The sequence below is a fragment of the Mustela nivalis genome (assembly GCF_964662115.1).
Source record: "Mustela nivalis genome assembly, chromosome: 6".
Taxonomy (NCBI): domain Eukaryota; kingdom Metazoa; phylum Chordata; class Mammalia; order Carnivora; family Mustelidae; genus Mustela; species Mustela nivalis.
The window spans coordinates 124788394-124803064 of record NC_139025.1 but is presented as its reverse complement, the minus strand read 5'-3'; the positions used below and the strand labels follow the sequence as shown (position 1 = coordinate 124803064).

General features: G+C 42.7%; 1 protein-coding gene across 1 annotated transcript in view; it reads left to right on the top strand.

Annotated features, from left to right (window-relative positions):
- The window catches only part of CHRNA7 (cholinergic receptor nicotinic alpha 7 subunit), a 114935-nt gene that overhangs the window by 36307 nt on the left and 63957 nt on the right, over positions 1-14671 (top strand). The window contains 1 exon segment of the mRNA XM_082736329.1: positions 8460-8504. Coding sequence (XP_082592455.1) covers positions 8460-8504 — 45 coding nt within the window.

Below are 14671 nucleotides of genomic sequence, written 5' to 3'. Positions count from 1 at the left end.
CTTTGGGGAATTCGAGAGGCAGTTTTCCAAGGACCATAATTTGCGTTGGTGGAGTTCTTTGGGGCACTGTCTACAGTATCAGGCTCTTCAGAGAGCCATGTTTTAAAGGACCACAGAATAACACATTTCCTTTATTTATAAGTACTTAACAATACTGTTAGAAATAAGTATATATCTCTAAACAGTTGAGTGATGAGTAAAGAGTTCCAGAACCTTAGTAAGAAAATGGTGAGGTTCCAAGGCCAAGCCCGCTGAGAAGCCGGATGCTGGTGGAAGGGCATAAACATCCAGCACTTGAAACTGTGGCACACATTTTTTTTTTTAATTCACATCTGCACATTCATATATCACAATACCCTTAACCCGTTAGGAAAATTGAATGTTGACATCAAGACATCTACCTTCTGGGCCCAGATTTCTGTGAGAAAACAAATGTAATTATGTGCCACCTGCAAAGGCAGGCCTTTGGGAGTAGAGAGGAGATTTTGTCTTGGTGGGACAACCTTCTAAGTCACCCCAGTACCTTTCTGTTGGAGGAACTTGTTTCTGATCACTGAAAGGTAGAAAACTTGGGACACCTGGTTGGGTCAGGTAAGCATCTGCCTTTGGCTCAGGTCATGATCCCAGGGTCCAGGGGTCAAGCCCACCTTCAGGCTCCTTGCACAATGGGGAGCCTGCTTCTCCCTCTGCCCCTCCTCCTCACGTATGTTCTCTTTTTCTTAAATAAGCAAACTTTTTTTTTTTTTTTTTTTTTAAAGAAAGAAAGCCAGAAAACTTTACTGTGTTTTCGGGACTTCTTGTGTGCTACTCGTTTAATCCTTGCAGTTTGCTGGAGAGATGGCAATCAGTTTCCTATTTTTATGTATAGGAAACCGAGTCTCAGGAAAGTTCAGTGACTGCCCTAAGTCTACATAGCTTGTAAGTAACACAGCCAGGTCTGCCTGTGATGTCTGGATTTTTCAGTTGTACTCCCATGTCACAGACCATGAGCAACCCCAAAAGGAGAACAGAGATGTGGTAGGGCTCTGCACTACGAGAGGGCTGGGTTTTAGGTATAAGAAACAGAAGTTCTTAATGAATTAAGGCCCTTTATCAGTGACTCTCAAACTTGAAAGCTTCAGGACCCCCTTTACTCTCATAAAAGTTATGGGAATTCCTCCCAATTTTTCTCATGTGAGTTAAATTTATCAATATTTACCATATTAAAAATGGAAATTAAGAAAACAGTTTAAGTCCATTAATTAATTTAAAATTATAATAAACCCATGCCATGTTAATGTGACCAGTATTTTTCTAAAAAAGTAAATACATTTATCCAAGCAAAACAATTAGTGAGAAGGGTGGCACTATTTTATATTTTGCCAATCTCCTTAATGCCAAGCTTAATAGAAGACAGCTGGATTCTCTTATCTGCTTCTGTATTCAGTCTGTTGGTGACATCATATGCCATAGGCTCTCTGCAAAGCTCTGCTCAGTGCTCATGAGGAAATGAGGGGGAAATAGCCTAATAACTTCTAATGATTATGAAAAGTTTTTCACTGATTCTCCAAGGCATCTCAGAACCTCAGAGGTTTCCAGGTGATATTTCGAGAACTCCTGTACAAAACAAATACCAAAGGGAACCACTTTTCATTAACATCACCAAGGTGCTCACTGTTCGGACATTGGGAGCAGAGTCTCATGGTAGCTCAAACACAGGTGTTGGGATAAAGAGGTAAGGGGGTGGATCTCAGCTTCCACGCTCAGCTGTGGGGCATGGGGCCAGGAGCTTCTTTTGTTTCACAGTTGATATTTTTATGCACCCCTTCCCTCTTGATTATAAAGGAAGACATAGGCTCACCTGAACATATTTGAGCAGAACGGAGACATATATTAGGCTAAATTTGGGAGCCTTCCCATAATCCCCATTATTAAAGGAAAATAATAATAGTACTGACTTAGCTGGGTTGTTGTCACAAACTTTAAAAAAAAGCAAAACTGTGTGCGTGCCTGTGTGCACACATGACATTTGGGAAGAATGCAGATGTCTACTGAAGATTTAACTACGGTATTTTCAGATGTCATTTACTGATATTCTCTGTGGTGAAAATCATGTGCTTGTTCATCTTTTGCTCATTTTTCTGTTGGATTGTCTGCCTTATTCTTATTGATTTATAGGAGTTTATTTCTTATTTTGGATATGAGGGGTATGTGTCTGTGGCGTGTGTGTCAGATCTATCTTGCTGACTTAGGGAAAATCTCAGTTTATTATTCTGTAAAACTAAGACAAAAATATGGTTGGTGTAAAATTAAATTAGATAAAAGAAGTAATCCTTGGTATAAAATAGAGACTACACAAATAGGAATTTATGTTATCCAGCAATTTTTCTCTGCAAACAAGAATTTAGACACAGTGAGATATATTGTTATCTACTTTTTCTCAGCTTCTATACAAAAGCAAAGAAAAAGTGTTGGGAGCTTTGCAAAATAATGTTGAATAATGTTGCCGTACAACTTCCAGAAGAATAATTGCTATATGAAATACAAGATAGCACATTACACATTATCAGAACTGGTGTGCCCAAAGCAGATACATGCTTATTCTGGGAGATTGTTCAAAAAGCATGGCTGCTTAAATCAAAGTGCACTTTTTAAAAAAAATATTTTATTTATTTATTTGACAGAGTGAGAGAGATCACAAATAGGCACAGAGGCAGGCGGGGGGAGGGGGGAGGGGAAGCAGGCTCCCCACTGAGCAAAGAGCCTGATGCAGGACTTGATCCCAGGATCCTGGGATCACAACCCAAGCCGAAGGGAGAGGCTTAACCCACTGAGACACCAGGGGCCCCAATCAAAGTGTAATTTTAAAAGAAAACAACACTCCCTTTATTGAAGTATGCGTGATATACAGAAACTTTATTTGTATTTATTTATTTATTATTTATTTCTATGATAACATTTAACACAAGATCTACCCTTTTAATAGATTTTTAAGTATATAATATAGTATTGTCAAGTATAAGCTCCATGCCTCACCAGAAATCTCTAGGAATTGTTTATCTTTCAGAGCTGAACCTTGGTTCCCCTGGCCTAAAACCTCCCATTCCCCTGGCGGCCACCATTCCATTCTGTGCTTCTTTGTGCTCAACTACTTGTTGATTCCTCATATAGGTGGTATTTGCTTTTCTGTGTCTGACTTATTTCACTTAGGATAGTGCCCTCCTTGTTCATCTACGCTCTCACAAATAGCAGAATTTCCTTATTTTACACTGTTGGTGGGAATGTAAGTTGGTGCAGCCACTTTGGAGAACAGTGTGGAGATTCCTTAAAAAATTAAAAATAGAGCTTCCTTATGATCCTACAATTGCACTACAGGGTATTTACCACAAAGATACAGATGTAGTGAAAAGAAGGGCCATCTGTACCCCAATGTTTATAACAGCAATGGCCACCGTTGCCAAACCGTGGAAGGAGTCTAGATGCCCTTCAACAGATGAATGGATAAAGAAGATATGGTCCATATATACAATGGAATATTACATCTCCACCAGAAAGCCTGAATACCCAAGGTTTGTATCAACATGGACGGAACTGGAGGAGATGACGCTGAGTGAAATAAGTCAAGCAGAGAAAGTCAATCATCATATGGTTTCACTTACTTGTGGAGCATAAGGAATAACATGGAGGACATAGGAGAACGCAAGGAAAAGTAGATTAGGAGACATTGGAGGGGAGATGAACCATGAGAGACTGTGGACTCTGAGAAACAAACTGAGGGTTTTGAAGGGGTGGGGATTGAGGGGTTAGGTGAGCCTGGTGGTAGGTATTAAGGAGGGCAAGTATTGCATGGAGCACTGGGTGTGGTGCATGAAGAATGAATCTTGGAACACTGAAAAAATAAAATTAAATTTAAAAAAAGAAATAAAAAAGAATTTCCATATTTTTTAAGGCTGAATAATATTCTGAGGTGCTCAGAATAAAACAAAAAACAAAAAAACAATGAGGCATTAGACTAGCTGGCTTTGGGGTTGCTTTGTCACAAGGGCCTCCTATGATTCCATGGCAGGAGAGCTCTGTGGGGAGGGCAGCTGCACAGGGACAGCCACTGGCACTGAGTCACATGTCACAGTTTTCAGGATGCTCTCCTTGCCTCTTCCACTCTAGAAGGTGGTCAGGGCCTCTGTTATCTCCTTATTTCCTAGGACAGAAAATTGGAACCCACAGAAACTGAGTGCCTATGATTGGAGGGCTCAGATTGGAGCCTGGAGGGTCTTCTGCTGGTATGGGGTCTGCCCCTCCACGCTGTCCTGCAGGGCTGGATCAGATCAGGGATGACCAGGTGGCCGCCTGAGGGTCTGGAATCACTGAAACTCATGTTCAGATTCTGCGCTGCTTGCTGGTTATTTATTCAGAGACCCTGGGGCTAGGGTTTGGGACTTGGGTTTGGAGATATCATTCCCCCTCCCTGCAGGAATCCTAGTGTTTGTCCTTTGTGCCACCCAGCTCATGAGGAAAGAGATTATTGAAAGCAGCTTCATCAGCTAATTCAGGATTTAAACAAGCTCAAGGGAGTGCAGAAGGCTGATGGCTTTTCTGTCAGTGGAGGATGTTTACTTGGGAGAGAAGGAAGCTTCCCTCCTGGGTTGAATAAGTACAGCTTCTGGACAGTGAGAGTGGAGCCCCTGCAAACCCTGCCAGGAACATCCAAATGCCTGAGGCCAGAGACGCATCTGGGAACCACAGCTCCATCTGCCAACTTTCTAAACCAAAGCCTCAGTCTCCGTGCCCAGTTCTCCACATCACCTCAGCATGGACAGCAATGCAAACCCTGAGGCATGATAGTTGAATGCAGGCTTAAGTTTTGCCTTGGGCCCTCTTGCAGAAGGCTCAGGAAGTAGGGCACTGCGGGTATGCTGGGGGTGGCAAGAAGGAATGGCTAGAGGCTGGCGTGGGCACCAGGGTGTGTAGGAGATCTGGCCACTGTAGACTGCGCAGGCCCTGGGTCACCTAAGCTGCACGCTTGCAGGGCCACTGAAGTGTCCTCTGCAGGCAGGTGGCTATCCTCTGTTTTTATAACTCCAGGAGCTGGTTACCAGGTGCTTTCTGAAGTAGGCTGGATTCTTGCAGGCTGTAATCTCTCTTATGTCTCTCCTCAGTGCTCCTCATTCTCCTTTGCAAAGCCGAGGTCCTGAGCTGAGTTGCCGGCTCTATGCTGGAGCCGCTGTTGAGTCAGGAGGCAGCCTCAGTCTGGGCAGGAGAAAGGAAGAGGGTAGGGAGAGGGCAGGTCCTGGGAGGTGAGAAGGAGTGAGGTCTTGAAGAGCAAATGATACAGGTGATGTGATAAGGGAGCCATGTCTTTTGGTCTTCCAGTATCATAGGGTGTCAAAAGGAAGGCTCATTCTTGGGACTCCATCCCTGTCATTCTGTCTGAAGGCACCCTGTTCCTTTTCTGTCACCTTTTGTAATTATATCATTCTTGAGTTGTCTAATCCCATTCCTGACTCACATTCTACATTCTACGAGCTCAAGAATGATGTTCAGTTCCTACTGTATATGTCCGGATAGCAATGAGACGGGAAGTGCTCTGCAAACATTTGTTGAATGAGTGAGTGAATGAATAAATGAATGAACACTTGGCTGGACTGTGGCTTGTGTACTACACTAGGAACCGTAGACTTCATTCTGTTAGCAGTGCAGCTGGATAAGGGCAGAGAGCCCCATCTGGAGCTGAGTGGAGGCCAGTGTGTGGTGGGGTACTATCTTCATCAGCTTGGGCTCCTATAACAAAAATATCACAGACTGCGTGGCTTAACACACAATTATTTCTTACAGGTGAGGATGCTGGGAAATCCAGGGTCAGTGCACTGGTCGATCTGGTATCTGTGCGAACCTGCTTCGTGGTTCATAGACTGCTCTTTTCTCTCCTGTGTCCTCACAGGGCCAAAGGGGTGAGGGGGCTTTCTGGGGTCTCTATCATAAGGCACTGATCCCATTCACAGGAGGCTCTGCTCTCAGGACCTAATCTTCCAAAGGTCCCACCTCCAGATGTCATCACGGTGGGGGTTAAGTTTGAACATGGGAATTTCCGGGGGGACACAAACATTCAGTGTGTGATGGAGAGAGGGTACTACACCCGGGGGTGGGAAAGAGGTAGGACATTTTGTCGCTGGGCAGACTGAGAAAGCTGAGAGACACAGCCAGTGGGTGGCCCTGGGCTGGAAGCAGGAGAAAGAGACCCACTCTGGGATGCACACAGCAGCCTCCTTGCTGATCTGTGGGCTGGTCCCCGGAGTCTCCGCGGAGGGCTCCCCTACCTGGCATCCTTGTGCTCTCCGGCAGTATCTGGCTGCTGCTTAGTGTTGATTACAGTTTGAAATGCCGGCACTTCAGTCCCATGCTGCTACACACCACAGAAATTCCGTTTCACTCTAATGAGGTTTCAGTTAGAATGTTGGAAAGAAGAAAGCCTTTTAATTAGATTGGTAGTAATTGAGTTCCCAAACCACAGAAGCTTTTTTCTCAGAAGCTGAAGACACAGATGCGATTAAAAGAAGGAAAGCCACCCAAATGGAACACTGGCTAATTTTAAGTCCATTAAAAACAACAACTCCTTAATAAGTTGATGCAATGGATATATGTCCTTAAAGAGATGCTTTCAAATAATATTGGAGATTGACCCGGAACAAGAGTTTTCTTGCAGTGCAAATACACGGCTCTATCGGGGACCATTTGCTCAGTACAGAATACAGAGAAACGTCAGCTACGTAACTTTTTCCACCAAAAAGACACTGCCGTGTTTTATTTTGGAAAATAGGGTGTGTTTTTGCTTTAACCAAACTGACAACATTTTCTGGACACAGCTGCAACCCGAGACTTTACTAGGATGCTGTCACCTGTCGCTTCCCAAGCAGCTCTGTTCTTTCTTTGGGATTCACATACCTCCTTGCCTGCCAAGTTCAGCTCTCAAAGTTGCTCTGGGTGTGAGCGGCTGAGCCAGGGGCATTGGTGCATCAAAGAATCTTTGCCAAATCCTTACATGTTCAACACATTTTTTTTTTAAGATTATTTATTTATTTATTTGACAGACAGAGATCACAAGTAGGCAGAGAGGCAGGCAGAGAGAGAGAGAGGAGGAAGCAGGCTCCTGGCTGAGCAGAGAGCCTGATGTGAGGCTCGATCCCAGGACCCTGGGATCATGACCTGAGCCAAAGGCAGAGGCTTTAACCCACTGAGCCACCCAGGCGCCCCTCAACACATTTTTATTTTAATGGGGAACAGCATTTATTTCTCATTTGCATCCCAGCCCTCTGGCCACGCCCCAGCAGATGCCATGTTGTTTCTTCCATTGGGTCTGTTTTTGTGTAAGCCATCAGTTAAAGGGGCCAGGTAAATCCTGGTGGAGGAACTCACAGTCTCAGCTTCTAGGCACATCTACTTGGGGGCATTGCTTAATACTTTCTCCTAAAGAGACTGGCAGTTGCCAATTTACAGAGTCGTTTAGGTGGGAATTGGGTGCTAAGTTCTGCATAACACCATCACAGTAGAACTACTGCAGGAGACTTGCTCATTAGCCTGCACACATTGGTATTTGCTGAGCCATCTTGGGCTTGGCCAGCTGTGATAAGATGATGCTTGCATCCCAGCTGGAAAGGTTGATATTGCCTAGAATCTTCTGTAGACGTCCTGTGCTGGGGCAAAGCCATGGTTATTATACTATCCCAGGTTCTGCTTAGAGCACAGTCTAGGCACCTTGCTGGATCCCATCCTTAGGTGGTTTGGAAATGTGGGGAGAAGGGGCTTTGAGTCAGAGATCCAAGTTTGATTAGCTCCGTCGGAGAGTCATCTTACCTTGCTGAAACTTGGTTTGCTCATTAGGACAGAATTTACCTTGTAGGTGTATGTCAGGGGCCAGGCATCCTTCTTGGTAGCTAGAAGATGAGAGAAAAGGTAGGCAGATCCACAGGGACCAGGCAGAAATGTGACCCATGCAGCACCATTGGCATACAGTGTGTCTGCTGCCATAGGGTCATATTCCCTTTCCTGGGGGAGGGAAGCACGAGATATTGATATTTGTTTAAAACTGTATACATTCTGGTAATAAACTTGACTTTAAAGAATTGGAATTTGTACCCAATTTTATTTTCTTAAGCATTTTAATTAAGGTAAAGTGTACAAAGGAGAATAAGCTAAATCATTAGCATGTGTCATCTCTGGATAACGGGGCTGTGGGGTTTTAATTTTCTTCTTTATACTTCTTCATATTTTGTAAGTGCTCTATAATGTACATAATTTCAGGATAAAGAGAAAAGCTTAACTCTGGGGAAATGCTGCTTGTGTGTATTTGGAAGTGCTCAATGCCTCCTAATTTCCACACACTCCAGCAGTCTGAGCAATCTGATTCCTGCATGAATAACAGTATCATTCCCTCTTTTGTAAACCATATAAACCATATTTATATGGGTCTTTCTTTTTCTTTGAAGGATGAGAAGAACCAAGTTTTAACCACCAACATTTGGCTGCAGATGGTAAGTCGGGACAATGGCAGTCCTCCCCTGCCAGTCTTCCTGCTCATACTTCACAGTAGCCAGTGCTTGAAATGCAGGGGAAGCAGAGGACCCCTGAGCAAAGCCAGGGAAGTCCTCCCTCACTGCACACATGCCAGTGTATGTGAACTAGAATGCCCACTCTGGGGTTTCTCATTGCATCCTGCAGGATCGAGTGCATGCTTATGTTTCTCTATGCGGTGATTTGAGGGACATTTTAAAACCACTTCATGCAAAACAAATAATAAGACTAAGATCTGCATTGTCTGTAACGTGTCTATAACCTGCACTAACTGGACCCCAGGGCTCAGGGGCACCTGCCTCTCCCACCTCGCCATGCCCCCTGGATGCACATATTAGAATATTAAGGAGTTGCCTAAGCCAGAGGCCTCCACACTTAGTGTTCCAGTGGCCCCTGCAAACATTTGGAAACGCTATATTCCATTCATAGATTTTTAACTTGACATCTAAAATTCTCACCTAAATTTAATGAATTGCAAATGATGTCTCTTCCATCAAATTGTAAATATTGACATTTGAAAGTAAAACTGTTAGTCTCTATTTTCGGTGGAATCTAAATGCCATAATAATTTGATATCCATATCATTCACTTAAGAAATATATAAACAAGGTCTTCTTTAACTGCCAGATATTTCACACAGTCCTTGTCGTCTTTGCACTGGCATTGCAATTCTAATTTTCACACAGAATTTTACCCTAACATAATATAATTTTGTGTTTGCAGGTCTTTTATTAATCACTCTGTCTTGGTTCTCTTAAATATAAATATTTACATAAAAAACTATTCCTTTAGACAATGTGTTAATTTTTTTTCTTCTAGATTGATTTAGGTTTACAAGGATTATTGGTACTTAATTCATCAAGGTGACATTCATCTCTCCACCAAAGATGGGTTTTTGTTTTAAATTAATTCATGTATTCATGGATGACTATTTTTTTATTATCAGAAATGAGATACTGATGCCTATTTCACCATCAGTTCTATGACTTTTTAAAATAGATGTTATAATGTGTCACTCATAATGAAAGACATTTTCTTACAGCAATGTTAATCAATTCCTTGAACTTCCTCCAGATGACGTGCCAAAGATAATATAGTTTTATCAGGATGTATCAGCTGACAACTTGATTAGTTTCTCTTTCAATTTTGTTGAAAGAAAGGAATGAAATGAATTAAAACCCATCAAAGATCATTTGAAAGTTATTGTCACCCAAGTTTTAATGCATAGATACTGACATTTTGAATTGACTTGTTCCTTCTTGGGCCACTGTCCTAAGATAGGAGCTGGGGTAAGGGAAATATGCCTTTCTTTGTAAGGAGAAATGAGAGAAGGAAACGTGGGGAAAAGGGTACTCCCAGGTGGTTCTTGGGCAGGTGAGTTTTAGTGGGAATGCATGTGAACGTTGAGGGAGAGAAAATGGATTCATGCAAAGCCATCTGCCTTGTGTCCCACAAGTAAGCTTCACTCTACATGAGATCCCTCAAAGAACATTTTAGAGATGTTGCTGCAGGATTTAAAGCAACATTCTTTAGTGAGCACATCCTACCTCAAAGCCTGTGCACACCTGCTCCAGCTTCCCTCCTTTTATCATGGGCACAGGGTCAATGCTCCCCTAGAGAAGGGCTCTCCCTCCTGGGAAGGGGTTCCCTCTCTTGGTAACTGCTGAGAACCTTGCTTTCATGGTCCTCCCTGTTGCCTCTAACCTCATAATAGAGTCTGCAGGTCATTCTCAGCATACAGGCAGAGCTCAGTTTGTCCGCATTAACCCCTCCAGTGACTCTAGTTTCCTCCTCACCTTTACAGGAATGTTCCTCCAAGTGGTGCCTCCCTGGGCTCAGACTGCCCCCAGCCTCTTCCTATGCTTCTCAGTTAAACTCACCCTGGCCTGGCTTGGGGTGAACAAACCACTAACCCCAGTTTGCTGAATGCTGTACTATGAATAACAATTTTCCCCAGTTTTTTTGTTGAAAATTTTCAAAAATTTCAAGCTCAGTCAAGTCACAGTGAGTGTATGTCCTCGCCTCATAGACTCTGTAATTAGCACTTTGTAATTCTTGCTTTCTCCCATATTTGGCCATCTATCCATCTTCCTATAGATCTAGCTTCTTTTTAAATTCTGTTTAAAGTAGAAGAGCAGACAGTGGTCACCTTCACCCATGTGTTTCATGCAGCTCTTTGACTAGGGTGTCTTTCAAGGCAAAATTTTAGGTACAGTACAATGCCTAGATCCTAAGTGTACTGGTCAGTGAATTGCCAGGCATGCTTTCAGCACTTCAATCCCACCCTCCTCAGGAAGCAGAACTTTGCCATCATCCAGGGTGATGTCTTGTGTCCCTTACCTGTCAATACCTGCCCTGTCCCCCTACTCCCCACCACGGGTAGAATACCATTGTTTTATCTTTTTCAGGGATTGATTTTTCCCCCCTCTTATCTTAATGGGTCTCTCAGGGCATTTGGTAGAGTTGATTGGTCCCTCTTTCTTAAATCTTTCTAGATACTTCTCCTTAAGTTTTTCTCCTAATTCACTCAGACTCCTAAGTTCCCACTGTTGTCTCTTCATGTCTGTCCAGCCATTCCTTGTCTCAGGAGTTGGAGGATCCTGGCTTAAGGCACCATTCAGGAGCTAACAGCACCAACCCAACTTCCTTCATGGTGTCCCCATGTGGGCACCCAGTAGGCTCTTAACCCTAGTGTATTCCAGACCATTCATTCTTTTCCTTTCACACTTGCCACCTCCATAGTGAAGAGAAGCTAAAATCTTTCTCCACCCATTAAGGTCCTCCCAGTTGGCCTAACATTGAATTTACATGAGACAGATTAACAGGAGAAAACACAGTTTTGTTATGTGCATATGGAGGCCCAATAATGGCATTGAGACCTACAGAAATGACCAAGACAGATACTTTTAAGCTTCTTAGACAAAGAGACACATTTGTGAGGAATTGACAGGACAAAGACCCTTGTCTTTGGGAGTTTTAATTAGTAAGGAATTCTGAAGGAAATTTGGACTGTGCTGGGAAATTAGCAAAAAGTAACAAAGATTGTTTCTACAGCCTTTTTGGCTCTAAATTTTCCTATCTCTGGTGATAATTATGTCTCTTTAGCTCCTGGTCCAGGGAGGGTATCTTTCATGGGAGAAATTTATTTCCTGCTTTCAGGGAGACAGAGTATCCTTCTTGCACAGGCCTTTTTAGGTAACTTTTATTTAAAATAATCAGTATGATGGGCGTTAAGGAGGGCATGTGATGTGATGAACATTAGATGTTATATGCAACTAATGAATCATTGAACACTACATCAAAAACTAATGATGTACTATATGTTGGATAATTGAATATAAATTAATAAAATAAAATAATCAGTATAACACAGTGGAACATTTTGGGCAGCTGCCCTTGGCCACTACAGTAGCTGTTTCCATTTGGGATAAATGGTAGCTCCATTGTCTTCATTTACTCAGAGCAGAAGCCTCAGAGTCACCCTTAACTCTTGTTTTTCACAACCACATCTGATCTGGCAATTCGATCTTCAAAACAGATCCAACTCTAATCACCACAAGTCAACCCCATTGCTTCTACCCTGGTCTAATCCATCATTCTCTCTCACCCATGCTATTGTGGAGACTCCTAGCCCAACTTTCTGTGTCATTTCTTACCTCCCCTAGTGATGTCTGTTCTCAATATACCAGTCAGTATGATCCCAATAAGAGAAGATAAAGGTTCAACCACAAGCCTCATTGACCCAGATCCTTCCAGAGACTCCTGTCTCACCAGTAACAAGCTGAGGTCCTTGAGGTATTCTCTGACTCTGTCAGCCTGGCCCTTGCTTCTACCACATCCCCCCCAGTCCTCTTTTTCTTGCTGTGCTCCCTGCCCTGCTTGATGCCCTGCACACGTTACCCAAGCACACATCCACCTCAGGGCCTTTGTGCTTGCTCCCTCTAGCTGGAAGACTCTTTCTCCAAGAACCACTTCTTTTCTCCCTCACTTCTTACTAGTCTCTTCCTGAAAATCACCTTTCCAGTGAGGTCTTCCCGGTGTCCCTGACTACTGTCTCACACCCTCCTCTGCTACCCCAGCTCACTCCATTCTCCTTACCCGGTGCCTTTGTTTGGGCTGCTATAAGAAAATACCATAAACTGGGTGGCTATACACAACAGATATTTATTTCTCACAGTTCTGAATGCTGGAAGTCTGAGATCATGGTGCCACACAGCCATGGTTGGGTTCTATTAGGGCCCTCTTTTGAGTTGTGTTTGTGTCATGTTCTCACATGGTTGAGAGGGAGTGAGCTAGCTATTGGCCTCTTTGTATAAGGGCACTAATCTCATTTGGGAGGGGTTCTTCCATATGATCTAACTACCTGCTAACGGCCCCTTCTCTGACATCCTCACATTGGAATTAGGGCTCAGCATAGCAATTTGAGGAAAGCGTGCATTCCATAAGGCCATTTCATTTTGTTTCTAGAGCCTTTGTCCCATCCTTTGTTTATTTGTTCTCTGGCTCTGAGTCTCCCTCCCACAACTGGAATGTACACTGGGAGGGCTGGACTCAGTTGGGTTTATTCACTACTCTACCCCCAGTGGGCACTGAATAATTTTTGTGGAACGAATGAAACAAAAAAACTCAACCTAGGAACCTAGGAAGGGCTAAGATACCATGATACAAAATAAAGCCAACTCCAAATAACATCTGAACACTGTAGTGTAAGGTTGAAGCTCTGGAAATTCTGGGAGATAATACAAATGCTTCCTTTTTAGCATAAAACCAGAATTGCCCGTGTCCTCTATGGTACAGTCCTGCTGTTGCCATTTTTCTTATATAGAGAGAGACACCTAATATGTTCACTGCATGTGAGGTCACAGACAGGTCTGTCTTCTTGAAGCCTACATTCCTTATACCACAGTAAGCAAATGATCTTCAGTGACATATATGACTTGGCAAATGTTTTTTTCAAAGTTGTTGTTTTTCAGGAAAATATTATTTTGCCAGATTATTACTTATTACATTGAGTTCACGGTCTTCATAAATAAACATGGTTGCTTTGAAGGATGTCGCTGGAGACTTCTAAATTTCTCTCAAGCACAGCTTGTTTCTAATTAATTCTCGCACTTGCAGAATTGTCTGCAACTTCATTTGTTCTAAAACTCACCTTATCTCACTTATCTATTTAACAAATCTTTTTGAGCACCTGTTATGAGGAAGGCATTGAACTAGGTCATGTGAGGGAGACCCAGAAGTAGATGAGACCCAGCTTTTTCTCTTAAGCCATTTATAATCAGGCTGTGCAATTTACATTCAACCAAAAAGGTTAAAATATGGTGACCAAGTGAGTCCCTAGAGATATGGCAAGAGGCAAGCTGGTGGTAGGGACAATGGAGTTCACAGGTGGGGAAAATCTCTGCTTTACAGAAATGGACTGTTTCGTTTTTTTTTTTTAACATCTTAATTTTATTATTAATATTTTTTCAGTGTTCCAAGATTCATTGTTTATCACCACAACCAGTGTTCCATGCAATACATGCCCTCCTTAATACCTGAGGCCAGGCTCACCCATCCCCCACCCCTCCCCTCCCAAACCCTAAGTTTGTTTCTCAGATTCCACCATCTCTCATGCTTTTTCTTCCCCTCTGATTTACCCAAATTCAGTTTTCCTTTCCTTCTCTTAATGTCTTAATGTGAAGATCAGAGAGCAGTAGACCAGGGTAGAAATATGGACAGGAGGGGAAAGAAAAATCAAGGAAATTGCCTTCAGCAAATTTTATTTCCCAGAGCTTCCTGTTGCTGAATTGCTGTTCTGAAAACCTGAATCTGCATAATCTTTTCCCCCAGGGTATTTGAACTCTGAGGTCAATATTCTGCAAATGAGAGATTTTCTATACAGTCTGAATAGAAGGATGGAAAAGTAAAATAAATTAATTAATTAGATTTTCTTTTGAGTTACAGTTTGTTACTGTGTTTTCCTTTTTTTCACTCACCCTTGATTTGGCAGGAATTTCCAGCTATTTAGATAACCTGAAGGAAGAGAAAGTTGCTTTTTTGTTTACCTCTTATTCCTAGGAGGAAGCACTTGGGGTATTTTTTTTCTATAGAGTAGTTTCATCATTTTGGGGAGCCTGTCAGATAT